The 16,644-nt window shown below is 43.3% G+C and overlaps 1 protein-coding gene across 1 annotated transcript; it reads right to left on the bottom strand.

The window, feature by feature from the left end:
* Positions 1-5,807: 5,807 nt before the first annotated feature.
* LOC112255894 (ras-related protein Rab-9B-like) lies at positions 5,808-16,483 on the bottom strand. The gene is made up of 3 exons (XM_024428731.2): positions 16,201-16,483; positions 9,451-9,814; positions 5,808-7,447 (listed from the first exon to the last, which is right to left on the bottom strand). Exons 2-3 carry the CDS (start codon positions 9,598-9,600, stop codon positions 6,989-6,991), a joined length of 609 nt encoding a protein of 202 aa, XP_024284499.1. The 5' UTR covers positions 9,601-9,814; positions 16,201-16,483; the 3' UTR covers positions 5,808-6,988.
* Between the last annotated feature and the right edge of the window lie 161 nt (positions 16,484-16,644).

Below are 16,644 nucleotides of genomic sequence, written 5' to 3'. Positions count from 1 at the left end.
ACCCATACGAAGGATCAGTTGGAGCTGACACCCTCATTCCTCCATGGTAACCCCTAAGAAGGATCAGTTGGAGCTGACTCCCTCATTCCTCCATGGTAACCCATACGAAGGATCAGTTGGAGCTGACTCCCTCATTCCTCCATGGTAACCCCTAAGAAGGATCAGTTGGAGCTGACTCCCTCATTCCTCCATGGTAACCCATACGAAGGATCAGTTGGAGCTGACTCCCTCATTCCTCCATGGTAACCCCTAAGAAGGATCAGTTGGAGCTGACTCCCTCATTCCTCCATGGTAACCCATACGAAGGATCAGTTGGAGCTGACTCCCTCATTCCTCCATGGTAACCCCTAAGAAGGATCAGTTGGAGCTGACTCCCTAAAACGTGAAGTGCCAGTTTCCCAGACCCAGATTAAGCCTAATCCTGGATTTAATAGCACTTTCAGTGGAGAATCTCCATTGCTCTTTGCTTTTTAATCCAGGACTAAGCCTACTAATCTGGGTCCGGGAAACTGTCCCTCAAAAGATTCATCCCTAAAATGTAAAAAATTAAATAAATAAAAAAGTTTGCTTTATATCCTTGCTCTTTAAACCCACACACTTTCTTGTGCCTTCTTAGCCAAGTGGGTGGTTTAGTTTGTCTTCTTAGCCAAGTGGGTGGTTTAGTTTGTCTTCTTAGCCCAGTGGGTGGTTTAGTTTGTCTTCTTAGCCCAGTGGGTGGTTTAGTTTGTCTTCTTAGCCCAGTGGGTGGTTTAGTTTGTCTTCTTAGCCCAGTGGGTGGTTTAGTTTGTCTTCTTAGCCCAGTGGGTGGTTTAGTTTGTCTTCTTAGCCCAGTGGGTGGTTTAGTTTGGGAGCTGTTGTTGAAATTCCTGCAGAGTATACATCTACTTCCTCCTGCTTTGGATCTAGCTAGTCATTTTAGGACCAGATTTATTGTCAGGATATTATTCCATGTTAAGATACAGATTCTTTGTATTTATTGCAGATTATCTGAATCAAGCTAAACATAGACTGTGAAGTAAGTACAATGAAGTTCTTTCAAGTGTTGGAGCCATACATGGGCTCTGCAGTACAATGAAGTTCTTTCAAGTGTTGGAGCCATACATGGGCTCTGCAGTACGATGAAGTTCTTTCAAGTGTTGGAGCCATACATGGGCTCTGCAGTACTATGAAGTTCTTTCAAGTGTTGGAGCCATACATGGGCTCAGCAGTACGATGAAGTTCTTTCAAGTGTTGGAGCCATACATGGGCTCTGCAGTACGATGAAGTTCTTTCAAGTGTTGGAGCCATACATGGGCTCTGCAGTACGATGAAGTTCTTTCAAGTGTTGGAGCCATACATGGGCTCTGCAGTACTATGAAGTTCTTTCAAGTGTTGGAGCCATACATGGGCTCAGCAGTACGATGAAGTTCTTTCAAGTGTTGGAGCCATACATGGGCTCTGCAGTACGATGAAGTTCTTTCAAGTGTTGGAGCCATACATGGGCTCAGCAGTACGATGAAGTTCTTTCAAGTGTTGGAGCCATACATGGGCTCTGCAGTACTATGAAGTTCTTTAAAGTGTTGGAGCCATACATGGGCTCTGCAGTACTATGCTGTTCTTTAAAGTGTTGGAGCCATACATGGGCTCTGCAGTACTATGAAGTTGTTTCCTTTTAATGTATGTTTACATAACTTGCGTTCCAGCTTAAATGCGTAGTAAATGACTTGTACACGGTGGAGGCATGTTGGTTAGGAGTTGGGCTTTTTCTAAAAGAAGAACCACATACTAGTCAGTTCCTGTATTTGGTATGTTTCATGTTTGGTTTTGTTGTACATTATTGGATAGTATTCACACCTACATCAATCTGACTGCATCCCATATGGCAACCGATTCCCTATATAGTGCCATCATTTTGACCAGGGGCCATAGGGCCGATTCCCTATATAGTGCCATCATTTTGACCAGGGGCCATAGGGCCGATTCCCTATATAGGGAAAGGGGGATACCTAGTCAGTTGTACAACAATGTATTCAACTGAAATGTGTCTTCCTGCATTTAACCCACCCCTCTGAATGAGAGATGCGGGGGGGTTGCCTCAATCGACCTCCACGTCTTCGGCGCCTGATGGAACAGTGGGTTAACTGTCTTCCTCAGGGGCAGAACGACAGATTTTTTATCTTGTCAGCTTGGGGATTCAGATCTAGAAACCTTCCAGTTACTGGCCCAATGCTCTAACCACTAGGCTACCTACTATATAGTGGGGCAAAGGGGCTCTGGTCAAAAGTAGTGCACTATATATTGTATTAAATCAGGGGCCATTTGGGAAGCCGCTCTGTAAAGGGACAGTCTTAAGCTCCACAGGGCAAGGAGGGGAAGAGTGGTTTTAACGAAGTTTTGATATTGGATTTGCAACAAGCAATCAACAGATATATAGTTGTATTCCTGCATCACAACTGTATGATAGTTCTACAGCTCTTACTCAGCTCAAAGCAGACTAAACACTTGGGTGGAGTTTAAATGATTTCAGTCAGTTGATACAGTATTATTTCAGGAATTAAAATGAATGCCATTTACAATGTACCTTAACCATGTCCTTTGTGTACTCCAAAGGAAACGGAGTACATTGAAAAACAAAAACAGGGTCATCAGCATTGGTTAGTGGGGGTGAGACAAGACGGGTGAGGAGACGACAAGACGGGTGAGGAGACGACAAGACGGGTGAGGAGACGACAAGACGGGTGAGGAGACGACAAGACGGGTGAGGAGACGACAAGACGGGTGAGGAGACGACAAGACGGGTGAGGAGACGAGAAGACGGGTGAGGAGACGAGAAGACGGGTGAGGAGACGAGAAGACGGGTGAGGAGACGAGAAGACGGGTGAGGAGACGAGAAGACGAGAAGACGGGTGAGGAGACGAGAAGACGGGTGAGGAGACGAGAAGACGAGAAGACGGGTGAGGAGACGACAAGACGGGTGAGGAGACGACAAGACGGGTGAGGAGACGACAAGACGGGTGAGGAGACGAGAAGACGGGTGAGGAGACGAGAAGACGGGTGAGGAGACGAACTGTCTGTTGAACAGAGTGTGAAAGATTGAACACATTCTCAGGGATATAGTTTAACTAGCAGTAAAAATGTGCCGTCTGACTTTTAAGCACCTCTTTTTCCATTGGGTAAAAATACATCACATGTATAGTTAACTGTTAAAACAAGACATTCACGTGTCAGTTAATACGTCTCTTCTGTTACGTACCATGACCTGGGACATAATAAATAGTTATTTTGTTTAAACTGTTTTTCATAAATACCACGGGCTGAGTAAAAATCAACACCTTCAATAGATACAGATGTAACATGAGAACAGAGTCAACATAACCCAATGCTGAAGTTTCATTGAATGTCTGGCTCTTTCCCAGTGGACCCCTCTGCTGTACCAGACAGTCATGTCGTTTGAATTGAGAGGCAGATTAGTTATGTTTGTGTGTTTATAAAGTCCTGATTAGATTGGTAAAAGTGACGATACAAAGATGTGTAACTTTCCAGAACAGGTGGAAGACCGGCAAGGCAGTAGGGCTGAGAAACAAACATCACTCTTCCTTAGTGACACACCAACCCAAACACACGTTACGTGGTAGAAAACACACAGTAAATATCAGAACAAATGCACTTCTGAAAAGAGAAATGCATCTGCCATTTGCCAAACAAAAACTGGCTTCTCTACAGGGAATACGCTTTATTGACTAAGAACATTATATCCTTAACATTGAAGTGTCAAGAGAGACCCAAAAAAAGGGATGGGATCTCACAAGAAAGGGATGTACCATAGTGGGTAAGGGATGTACCATAGTGGGTAAGGGATGTACCATAGTGGGTAAGGGATGTACAATAGTGGGTAAGGGGTGTACAATAGTGGGTAAGGGGTGTACCATAGTGGGTAAGGGATGTACCATAGTGGGTAAGGGATGTACCATAGTGGGTAAGGGATGTACAATAGTGGGTAAGGGATGTACCATAGTGGGTAAGGGATGTACAATAGTGGGTAAGGGATGTACAATAGTGGGTAAGGGATGTACCATAGTGGGTAAGGGATGTACCATAGTGGGTAAGGGATGTACCATAGTGGGTAAGGGATGTACCATAGTGGGTAAGGGATGTACCATAGTGGGTAAGGGATGTACAATAGTGGGTAAGGGATGTACCATAGTGGGTAAGGGATGTACCATAGTGGGTAAGGGATGTACCATAGTGGGTAAGGGATGAAATTACAGCCAGTGTCTCCTACAACTCTCACACACAGGCTTTCTAGGAAGTGTTAGTCCTATAGGATATTTGGAGAGAATACCGGATCATCTGGTATACAGTCGTGGACAAAAGTTGAGAATGACACAAATATTAATTTCCACAAAGTTTGCTGCTTCAGTGTCTTTAGATATTTTTGTCAGATGTTACTATGGAATACTGAAGTATAATTACAAGCATTTCATACGTGTCAAAGGCTTTTATTTACAATTTCATGAAGTTGATGCAAAGAGTCAATATTTGCAGTGTTGACCCTTCTTTATCAAGACCTCTGCCATCCACCCCGGCATGCTGTCAATTAACTTCTGGGCCACATCCTGACTGATGGCAGCCCATTCTTGCATAATCAATGCTTGGAGTTTGTCAGAATTTGTGGGTTTTTGTTTGTCCACCCACCTCTTCAGGATTGACCACAAATTCTCAATGGGATTAAGGTCTGGGGAGTGTCCAGACCAAATATCGATGTTTTGTTCCCCGAGCCACTTAGTTATCACTTTTGCCTTATGGCAAGGTGCTCCATCATGCTGGAAAAGGCATTGTTCGTCACCAAACTGTTCCTGGATGGTTGGGAGAAGTTGCTCTCAGAGGATATGTTGGTACCATTCTTTATTCATGGCTGTGTTCTTAGGTAAAATTGTAAGTGAGCCCACTCCCTTAGCAAGCAACCCCACACATGAATGGTCTCAGGATGCTTTACTGTTGGCATGACACAGGACTGATGATAGAGCTCACCTTGTCTTCTCCGGACAAGCTTTTTTCCGGATGCCCCAAACAATCGGAAAGGGGATTCATCAGAGAAATTGACTTTACCTCAGCTGTCCAATCCTTGTACCTTTTGCAGAATATGTCTGTCCCTGATGTTTTTCCTGGAGAGAAGTGGCTTCTTTGCTGACTTTCTTGACACCAGGCCATCCTCCAAAAGTCTTTGCCTCACTGTGCGTGCAGATGCACTCACACCTGCCTGCTGCCATTCCTGAGCAAGCTCTGTACGGGTGGTGCCCCAATCCCGCAGCTGAATCAACTTTAGGAGATGGTCCTGACACTTGCTGGACTTTCTTGGGCGCCCTGAAGCCTTCTTCACAACAATTGAACCACTCTCCTTGAAGTTCTTGATTATCCGATAAATTGTTTATTTAGGTGCAATCTTACTGGCAGCAATATCCTTGCCTGTGAAGCCCTTTTTGTGCAAAGCAATGATGACAGCATGTATTTCCTTGCAGGTAACCATAGTTGACAGAGGAAGAACAATGATTCTAAGCACCACCCTCCTTTTGAAGCTTCCAGTCTGTTATTCGAACTCAATCAGCATGACAGGGTGATCTCCAGCCTTGTCCTCGTCAACACTCACACCTGTGTTAACGAGAGAATCACTGACATGATGTCAGCTGGTCCTTTTGTGGCAGGGCTAAAATGCAGTGGAAATGTTTTTTGGGGATTCAGTTCATTTGCATGGCAAAGAGGGACTTTGCAATTAATTGCAATTCATCTAATCACTCTTCATAAAATTCTGGAGTATATGCAAATTGCCATCATACAAACTGAGGCAGCAGACTTTGTGAAAATGAATATTTTTGTCATTCTCAAAACTTTTGGCCACGACCGTAGATACAAAGTACCTCATATGTACCCAGTGTTGACAGAACAGAAACATCTTTCCCTTTGGGAGAAAATCAAAGAAAATGTAATTCCTTTGTGTAGTAAACATTTTTCCAAGGTACAGTAATGTGTGTAATCAATGTTGTCAGCTCTTAAACTGAACTGGAAAAAAGGCCAGCTTCACTTGGAGGTCTATGTCATTATATTATATTATATTCCATCAGTCAGTCAACAGACCAGGTCTATGTCCGAATCATGTTCTGGTCAGAGTATCTGTGAGATCTGACAGGGTGAATGTCATGTTCTGGTCAGAGTACCTCTGAGACCTTAGAAGACTTAAAGAGATTAATGAATGAGCATGTTGCTGTGCCACAAGCAGCCTGTGCTCTTGGAGAGGAGTACAGAAAGGACACATGAATATTATCAGATTAAAATGACTTATGTAGGAGGGATAATCGTAAATGGTGAAAACACTTCACAGGGCAGGTACATGAAGCTGGCTGGATGTAGAACAGGGCAGGTACATGAAGCTGGCTGGATGTAGAACAGGGCAGGTACATGAAGCTGGCTGGATGTAGAACAGGGCAGGTACATGAAGCTGAAGCTGGATGTAGAACAGGGCAGGTACATGAAGCTGAAGCTGGATGTAGAACAGGGCAGGTACATGAAGCTGAAGCTGGATGTAGAACAGGGCAGGTACATGAAGCTGAAGCTGGATGTAGAACAGGGCAGGTACATGAAGCTGGCTGGATGTAGACAGCAGTGTTGTGATATACTGCAGAATGCAGACAGAGTTGAACAACATGGTGTACCTGTTACATTGTACCTCATTGATAACCTTTCAAAATCAGATGTATTGATTATCCAATACTCTTCCAAATCAGTCTGTGCCGACAACACAACACTATTTAAAATCAGATGTATTGATTATCCAATACTCTTCCAAATCAGTCTGTACCGACAACACAACACTATTTAAAATCAGCGGTGTTGATAATCAAGTTGTCTCAGTAGCTTGTACCTGCATCATCATCAGTGGAGAGCTCCCAGAGTGCTATAGGCTAGACAGAGAGAACTCAGGGAGGGGCTAGCTCCGACCAATCCTTTCAACCAATCAGCAGCAAGAAGAGCGCGGTACTTTACGGTTGCCGTGGAGATCGATAGTGCTACTCAACAATGTGTGGTCGATCTGATCCTCCGCTGCCAGAACCTCCAGTACCGCTGCCTCAAACGCCACTCCCACGTTCGTATCGTCCTTTGCACTGGTCTCGATGTATGGACAACAGCCGTTCTCCTCGCACCAGGCCTGAGCTTCGTCCTCCCCCACCTCCCTCCCCTCTTTGTCCACCTTGTTGCCCAGGACAACGAAGGGGAACCTCTCTGGGTCTCGTACGTCAGAGTAACACATGAACTCTTTCTTCCAGCTGGCCAGGTTCTGGAAGCTGTGCTGGTCGTCTACAGCGAAGGTGAGGAGGCAGCAGTCGGCGCCACGGTAGAACGGCGTCCTCAGGGACTTGAAGCGCTCCTGACCTGCCGTGTCCCAGATCTGAAGGGTCACCAGGCGCCCGTCCACCTGGAGAGAGAAAGTGAATGAAAACATGAATTGTCCCAAAGAGAAACCTTTATTGCTCCCAAAAAGGATTAGATTTGTACATAATATGCACAGCAATCATAAAGCTAAAACATTAGACATGGGAGGAGGAATAAATGACAGTAACACAGCATATAATATATTTATAAAAACACATTCTGTGGGGTCAAAAAGTAGTCCACTGCACTAGCCTGTATAGAGAATAGGGTGCAATAAGACTATACATCAATTGAACAAATGACTGCTCAACCCCCCCTCTCCGGGAATAGAAATTCACAAACTGAATTAGAAACTGTACCCACGTTGTCTGCTGTAGTTCTTGCTGATTAATATATGTACATACAGTGCATTCAGAAAGTTCAGACCCCTTGACTTTTTCCACATTTGGTTATAGCCTTATTCTAAAATAGATTATTGTTTCCTCCCCCCCTCAATCTAGACACAATAATGACAAATCAAAAACAGGTTTAGACATTTTTGCAAATGTATTAAAAACAAAAAGCTGAGTACTCAGTACTTTGTTGGAGCACATTATGCAGTGATTACAGCCTCAAGTCTTCTTGGGTACGACGCTACACGCTTGGCACACCTGTATTTGGGGAGTTTCTCCCATTCTTCTCTGCAGATCCTCTCAAGCCCTGTCGGGATGGTGGGGAGCGTCGCAGCGCAGCTATTTTCAGGTGTTTCCAGAGATGTTCAAGTCTGGGCCACTCAAGGACATTCAGATACTTTTCCCAAAGCTGCTCCTGCGTTGTCTTGGTTGTATACTTAGGGTCGTTGTCCTGTTGGAAGGTGAACCTTCGCCCCAGTCTTGAGGTCCTAAGCGCTCTGGAGCAGGTTGTCATCAAGGATCTCTCTGTACTTTGCGCCATTCAATCTTTCCCTCGATGCTACCACCACCATGCTTCACCGTAGGAATGGTGCCATCCTCCAGATGTGACGCTTGGCATTCAGGCCAAAGAGTTCAATCTTGGTTTCAACAGACCAGAGAATCTTGTTTATCATGGTCTAAGAGTCATTAGGTGCCATTTGGCAAACTCCAAGTGGGCTTTCATGTGCCTTTTACTGAGAAGTGGCTTCCATCAGGCCACTCTACCATAAAAGACATGATTGGTGGAGTGCTGCAGAGATGGTTGTCCTTCTGGAAGGTTCTCCCATCTCCACCAGAGGAACTCTGGAGCTCTGTCAGAGTGACCATCGGGTTCTTGGTCACCTCCCTGACCAAGGCCCTTCTCCCCCGATTGCTCAGTTTGGCTGGGCGGCCAGCTCTAGAAGGAGTATTGGTGGTTCCAAACTTCTGCCACTGTGTTCTCGGGGACCTTCAATGCTACAGACATTTTTTGCTACCCTTCCCCAGATCTGTGCCTCGACACAATCCTGTCTCGGCGCTCTACGGACAATTCCTTCGACCTCATGGCTTGGTTTTTGCTCTGACATGCATTCCAAATCATGTGCATTCAATTGAATTAACCACAGGTGGACTCCAAGTTTTAGCAACATCAAGGGTGATCAATGGAAACAGGATGCACCTGATCTCAATTTCGAGTCTCATATCAAGGGGTCTGAATACTTATGTAAATAAGTTTATAAAACCTAAAAACCTGTTCTCTCATTATGGGGTATTGTGTGTAGATTGATGAGGACATTTTTGTTTAATCCATTTTAGAATAAGGCTGTAACGTAACAAAATGGTGGAAAAGGTCAAGTGGTCTGAATATTTTCTAGATGAACTAAAGGTATTTATGCACTTATGTGGTGACGCGGTGCTGTGGTTAGTTGATGTAATACATTTCCAGAAAGGGACACAATAAATTATTATTATTCAATTTCAGACAGAGCTTGGCTCTATCTCCTCACCTCCTTCTCAATCTCATTGGAGGAGAAGGTCCAAGGTCCCTCCCCTTATTTTGCAGTTTGAGAAGGTGGCAAGGAGATAATGTGAAGAATCAAAAAAATACTAATTCAGAAACTGCTCTAAATCTGACCTCCAGGTCTCTGTTGAGGAACTCGACCCCGATGGTGTGGAAGGACTGGGAGTCGAAGCGGTCTGTGACGTAGCGGTTCATTAAGGAAGACTTTCCCACGCCGCCGTCCCCCAGCAGGATCACCTTTAACAGCAGGCTCTTCCCGCTCATCACAAACCTTCCTCTGCTGCTAGGCGGTGCAGCTCACCAGGCCATTCCAGGACCAGGCCCCCTCCCTCCGCTGGCAGGCTGGCGTCGAGCCTCCTAGCCGGGTTACTGACTCCTAGCCTGGAGTCGAGCCTCCTAGCCGGGTTACTGATCACTGTGACCCAGCCTCCACCTCGATGTTAGGCTACTGGGCTAGTACTAGCAGGGTCAATGCAACCTGAAGGATGAGCAGAGAGATTTTTTTTTAACTATCAAATGTTATTGGTATTTGTAAGATGTTACAGGTGTAGCGAAATGCTTATGCCTCAACAGCACATTAATGCCCAACAATACACACATCCCTGAAATGTAAAGGTAATTAAGAAATATTAGAATGAGCAACGTCAGAGTCCGGAAAATAAATATGTTTATGATGGTATGTATAGACAGTATATGAATAGAAAAGGTGTGTACAGCAGTAGTTATATAGAATGAGCCTTGACTAGAATTCAGTATATACATATGAAGTGAGTAAAACAGTATGTAAGCATTATTAAAGTGACCAGTGTTTAATGACTATGTACATAGTACAGCAGTCTTTAAGGTGCAGGGTTGAGTACCGGGAGGTAGCCGGCTAGTTACAGTGACTAAGTTCAGGGCAGGGTACTGGGCGGAGGTCAGCTAGTGGTGATTATTTAACAGTCTGATGGCCTGCTGATAGAAAATGGTTTTCCAGCTTTGATGCACCTGTACTGTCTCCGCCTTCTAGATGAAGGGTGAATAGGTCGTGACTCGGGTGGCTGAGGTCCTTGATAATCTTCTTGGCCTTCCTGTGACACCGGGTGCTGTGAATGTCCTGGAGGGCAGGCAGTGTTCCCCCGGTGATGTTTAGGCTGAAAGCACCACCCTCTGGAGAGCCCTGCAATTGCAGACGGTGCAAGTTGCCATTCCAGGTGGTGATACAGTCTGACAGGATGCTGTCAATGGTGCATCTGTAGAAGTTTGAGGTTGTTAGAGTCCAAGACAAATTTCTTCAGCTTCCTAGACGTTGAAGAGGTGGTGTTGCGCCTTCTTCACCAAACTGTCTGTGTGGATAGACCATTTCAGGTGGTCAGTGATGTGCACCCCGAGGACCTTTAAGCTTTTCACCCTCTCCACTGGGGCTCGTCGATTTGGATGGGGGCATGCTCCTTCTGCTGTTTCCTGAAGTCCACGATCAGCTCCTTCATTTTGTTGACGTTGAGGGAGAGGTCATTTTCCTGGCACCACTCCACCAGGGCTCTCATAGCCTACAGGGAGGAGGTCTCGTCATTGTTAGTAATTAGGTCTACTACTGTTGTGTCGTCTGCAAACTTGATTGAGCTGGAGACGTGTGGCCACGCAGTCATGGGTGAACAGAGAGTATAGGAGGGGGCTGAGCATGCAGCCTGGTGGTGCCCCTGTGTTGAGGATCAGCATAGTGGAGGTGTTGTTTCCTACCTTCACCACCTGGGGGCCCATTATGAAGTCCAGGACCCAGTTGAATAGGGCAGTGTTCAGACCCAGGGCTCCAAAGTGATGAGCTTGGAAGGCACTATGGTGTTGAAGATAATGCTGTTCATCGACTACTGCTCTCTTACATAGGTATTCCTCTTGTCCAGATGGGATAGGGTAGTGTGCAGTGCGATGGCGATTGTGTCATCCGTGGATCTGTTGGGGCAGTATGCAAATTGAAGTGGGTCGGGTAAGGCGGAGGTGATATGATCCTTAACTAGCTTCTCAGCACAGAAGTGAGTGCTAGGGGGCGATAGTCATTTAGTTCAGTTACCTTCACTTTCTTGGGTACAGGAACAATGGTGGACATCTTGAAGCAAGTGCGGACAGCAAACTGGGATAGGGAGAGATTGAATACGTCCGTAAAAACTCCAGCCAGCTGGTCTAAACATGCTCTGAGGAAGCAGACAGGGATACCGTCTGGGCCGGCAGCCTTGCGAGGGGTAACACACTTAAATGTCTTACTCACGTCGGCCACGCGGTGGAGGCCCTACGTTTTCCCCGTAGTGGACAAAGGTGTTTAGCTTGTCCGAGAGCGTCGGTGTACGCAACGTAGCTGGTTTCCACTTTATAATCCGTGATTGTCTAAGGTCCCTGCCACATACGTCTCATGTCTGAGCCGTTGAATTGCAACTCCACTGTCTCTGTACTGAAGATTTGTCTGTTTGATTGCCTTACAAAGGGCATAGCTGGACTGTTTTACTCAGCCATGTTCCCAGTCATCTTGCTGTGGTTAAATGCAGTGGTTCGTGCTTTCAAATTTGCGTGAATGCTGCCTTTTGGCTTGGATAAGTTCTACTCGTCACAGTGGGAACAACACCCTCTATGCACTTCCTGATCAATTCAGTAACTGAGTCAGCGTATACATCAATGTTTGTTTTTTAGACAACCCAGAACATTTCCCAGTCTGCGTTATCAAAACAATCTTGAAGCATAGATTCCGATTGGTCAGACCAATGTTGAACAGTCCTTACCACGGGTATTTCCTGTATCAGTTTTTGCCTATAGGAAGGGAGAAGCAGAATGTAGGTGTGATCTGATTTGCCGAAGGGAGTGCGGGGGAGGGCCTTGTAGCCTTCCTGGAAAGGGGAGTAGCAATGGTCAATAATTATTGATGAGCGAGTAGCGCAGGCAATGTGTTTGTAAAACTTTTCCTCAGATTTGCTTTATTAAAGTCCCCAGCCAAAATAAATGTGGCCTCATTATATGCGGTTTCCAGTTTGTACCAAGTCCAGCGTAGTTCCTCGAGAGCCGTCATGTGTCGGCTTGAGGGGGAATATAAACGGCCGTGACGAAAGCCAAAGAAAATGATCTCGGGGAGGTAATGCGGTCGGCATTTGATAGTGAGGTATTCCATATCGGGAGAACTAAAGGACTTGAGATGTACGGAGAACGCCGCTGGCTGTATGGACAGGGACGATATACCTGGAGAGAGCCATGATTCCATGAAACAGAGCATGTTACAGTCCCTGATGTCTCTCTTGAAGGAGATCCTCGCCCTGAGCGCATCTACTTTATTTTCCAGGGACTGAACATTTAAGAGTAATATACTCAAAACAGGTGGATGATATACATGCATTCTGAGTCGGACTAAAAACCCACTCCGTATTCCTCTTCTCGTCCGCGGCATCTTGGAGCAGTGGAAATGCCTCTGGGGGTACGAACAAGAGATCCAATTCAGTAAAGCCTAATTTCTGGTCGAAATGCTGGTGAGGGACCACCTATCTAATATCCAAAAGTTATTTTCAGCTGTAGGTAATAATGAAAGAAATGTTCTGAACAAGTAATATAACACACAACAAAAACGAAATACTGCAAAGTTGGCTACAAGGTAGGAATAGGGAGACCAAGTCTGTATAAAATTGGCTTTGTGTTCATGAGAGGCCAAAGACCTAACAGCAACCTGAGAGATACATGCTGGAAGATACTGACAATGAACACAACAACTTAGGCCTAGACAAAACAACATCAAGTAGCTGTCTTTCACCGGGAGGAGAAGTGGAGAGAGAGACTAGCTAGAGACAAAACAAAAGAGAATGGTTACTAAAACTGACAAACTCAAATAGCAGATTTTTTTTTTTATGTAACAAACATACTGATACAACAACAATCTTTCTTCCAAAACTCTTTGTATATGGAGCGCCATAAATCTGGAAACCTAGACTAACAACAGAACAACTATTTGGAAGTGATGTCCCTCCTGTCTGAAATGTACTAGGTGAAGAGATATGTGTAAGGTCACCAGGGTGGTTGTCCTCTGGGACACCTGATAGGGGTGAATGACTCTAAGAAGAAACTCCCCCTCTCACAAACCAAGGGATTGGTCGAGCTGGAGATTGGCAAGTCGTAAAATGTACTACTGATGAGCTAAAGTTCCCCTGCTGTACATCACGATCCCCATGTTGTTGATAATGTAGAGACAGGAAGTAACCCTGAACCCGTGTACAGTATGGTTGAAAATCACAGGGGAGAAATAAGTATTAATGCTGCAAGTCACATGGTTGACATGATTTACAATACAACTTTAGTAAACTGCTTCTTATTATGCCACATGATAGATAGTTAGATAGTTCGCTAACCCACAACAACTCAGAAGGTGTCCTCCACTACCAGAAACTACAACAAACAACAAAGATGAGCCAGGAAGATGAGCACTCGACTGACTCAGGGACACATGACAACAACAACGTTCCATCATAATTCGTCTTGGATCACTAAGATTAGGATCTGTATTTATCTATTTCATAATTATTGTTATGTTTATTGATAAGATATATATATATAAGCATTTTTTACCACAATTACCAATGTAAAAATGATCATTATCGCAATAGTTTGGGAAGTCCAAAAAAGTCAAACAACTCAATTTATAATATTTTTGGTTTTTACATTCCTCACCTAATAAAAAGGCCTGAGTTAAAACATGACACTGAAATCAAATATTTAAAATTGTATAAACATTTATTTAGCAATTTCACTCATTACCGCAACAATATTTTCTGACAAATTGTCACAATGACTTGTGTATGTATATGTTATTTTTATGTACACAATTGGATAAACAAAAGACAAACTAAGATTAAGCCAAAATGGCAAAAGTATCCATTCGATAAAAATTGGTGTATTACGGTAATGATAAGCAGGTTTCGGAGATGAAAATGCATTTTTCGGAAAATGAGTGTTGCATAGTTTGCCATTGAAAAACTGTATTGAGCTCTATCAGAGACTCAGTAACCAAATACATCATCCAACTGTCATTTGGGGGGCGGCAGGATAGCCTAGTGGTTAGAGCGTTGGACTAGTAACCTGAAGGTTACAAGTTCAAACCCCCGAGCTGACAAGGTACAAATCTGTTGTTCTGCCCCTGAACAGGCAGTTAACCCGCTGTTCCTAGGCCATCATTGAAAATAAGAATTTGTTCTTAACTGACTTGCCTAGTTAAGTAAAGATAAAAAATGTGTTAATCCCAAATGACTTGCATAAAACTAAAATCACAGATTTTAATGCAATTGACTAAAACACCCCTGACAAAAAAAAGTGACTTAAATAAACCAAAAGGTCTTTATGGGTAATATTGGAATATTAGGACATGGATGTGTTTGGTTCTAAGGTATTTTAGATGCATTTCTAAATTGAATGGGATCCTGCGAGCAAATGGCATAACACGATATGCCTATATAATATCTAAATATGTGTGATATGGACAAGCAACTGTCTTGGAATATCTAACAACAGCGCTTAAACAGGTACATGTAAAATTGGGGGATATCCTCTAAGTGGTGGTTGCTCTTTGCTGAAAAACAAACTCCAGATTGTGGCTTTACGTCAATTAAAATGGGGTTTATAAACCCAGATTTCTTGACTACGCCCCTACTTAATCAAATTACTGTTTTACAAAAACAAATCTATACAATGAGTGTAAGCAGTGGTCCTAGTAAATAATTAACGTTACCAGCATAACACACCCATTGACTATACATTAGAATTAGCTTATTATCATTACCAAAACTGACCCTAAAAATGGGGCAGGAATGAGAAGTGTGTTTTGTAATGACAGGCCCTTAGCTCAATCTACCAGTGATAGGAGACAGCCATTATGACTCAAAACAATTGACCACATCAGTAAAGCCCATTCATGCCTCCATGTTGGTAAGGTCTTTAAGGGTCTTTAAGTTTTTTTAGTCATTAGGGTAATGAGAAGGTTAAGTGTCATAAAGACGGTGTTTGAGAATAAGATTCTGAAGGCATATAAAAATGTTACATTTGATTTTTTATTTAAAAAATGTGAATAAATTAAATTAACTTGCGCTCATCTAAGGACTGCTCCTTCTGATGCATCATGGGGAATACAACTTCACTTTAAAAAAAGTTTTTACAGCAACTTGAAAAAGTGTTATTGTAATGAGAAACATGTGCGAATACACTGTTTTTAAATAAACAAATATTAGATTAATGTAAACTTCTATTAACGTATACAATTTTATGATTTATGGACAAACTACAGCAAAATATGTTGTAATTTATAAATTAGCTAGGTTTTTCTAAAGTAAAGTTTTATTTTTTAAATAACCATAATAATAATGTATATAAACATAGACACTGTGCCATAAACTTGGCATCTTAATCGTTAGATTTATATTTTATTCTTGCAGACACAGCATGGTTTTCTAACTCAATTTGCTAGCGCCATGGATACAACTGGTTTCATGAGAATCAACCAATTAACGTAGCAGCTAACCTCAACTACCTGCTATAGTTGTACTGATGCCATTTTATTGTAGAGAATCACATCTGCGTGTTCCCATTTCGTAAATGTATTACACGGGACATATAGCTAGATATAGGGATGAATAGCTAGCAAATGAAATGGCGACTATATGATGATGATGATGATGGGGATTTAACTAAAAAAAAGACACTGTTACCATTTAGCAAGCTATGTTTAGTGGATGGGTTGTGATGTTGACATCAATTGTTCTGAATTATTCAACTAAACTACGAATAAACAGACTGATTTGATCAAACGTGCAACATAATCAATATTACTACATGTGACTGCATTAATTTAAGGAGTAAAATCGTTTTCGTTACCTCATTCTATACCATGATATGAGTCGTGGCTTGCCCAGTTTTGCATCTGAAATTTGATGTGCTTTGAACTCGCTTGTTGGAGTTGCAGTGCGTCCCCAGTCTTTTACAGTCCAGGGTAATCGTCAGTCAAAACAGGTGCGTTTTGCAACGAAAACAATAGTTGCTATTGGACAAATGCAGGTTGTTTGGCCCCGTTTAATTCAGTTTGCTTCTGTTTAAGAACCGTTTTGCAACATAATATGCGTAATGAATACGCCCTAAAGATCAGTCGCGACGCCTGGTCCTAAAGCCCGTATCTACCCACCCATCCCTGGTCCATTTATTTATTTTGCTGTCAAATTTGATCCATCCTCTGTGAGTCTGGATACCTCAACATGTTCAAATGTCCCTGATTTGACTGTATATATTCTCTATTTTATGTGTTCTTTAAATGTTTTATCGCTG

Source organism: Oncorhynchus tshawytscha, linkage group LG08 (assembly GCF_018296145.1).
Source record: "Oncorhynchus tshawytscha isolate Ot180627B linkage group LG08, Otsh_v2.0, whole genome shotgun sequence".
NCBI classification, from domain to species: Eukaryota; Metazoa; Chordata; class Actinopteri; order Salmoniformes; family Salmonidae; genus Oncorhynchus; species Oncorhynchus tshawytscha.
Note: the sequence above shows the minus strand (reverse complement) of the source record. Positions and strands in the feature narration are given on the sequence as shown.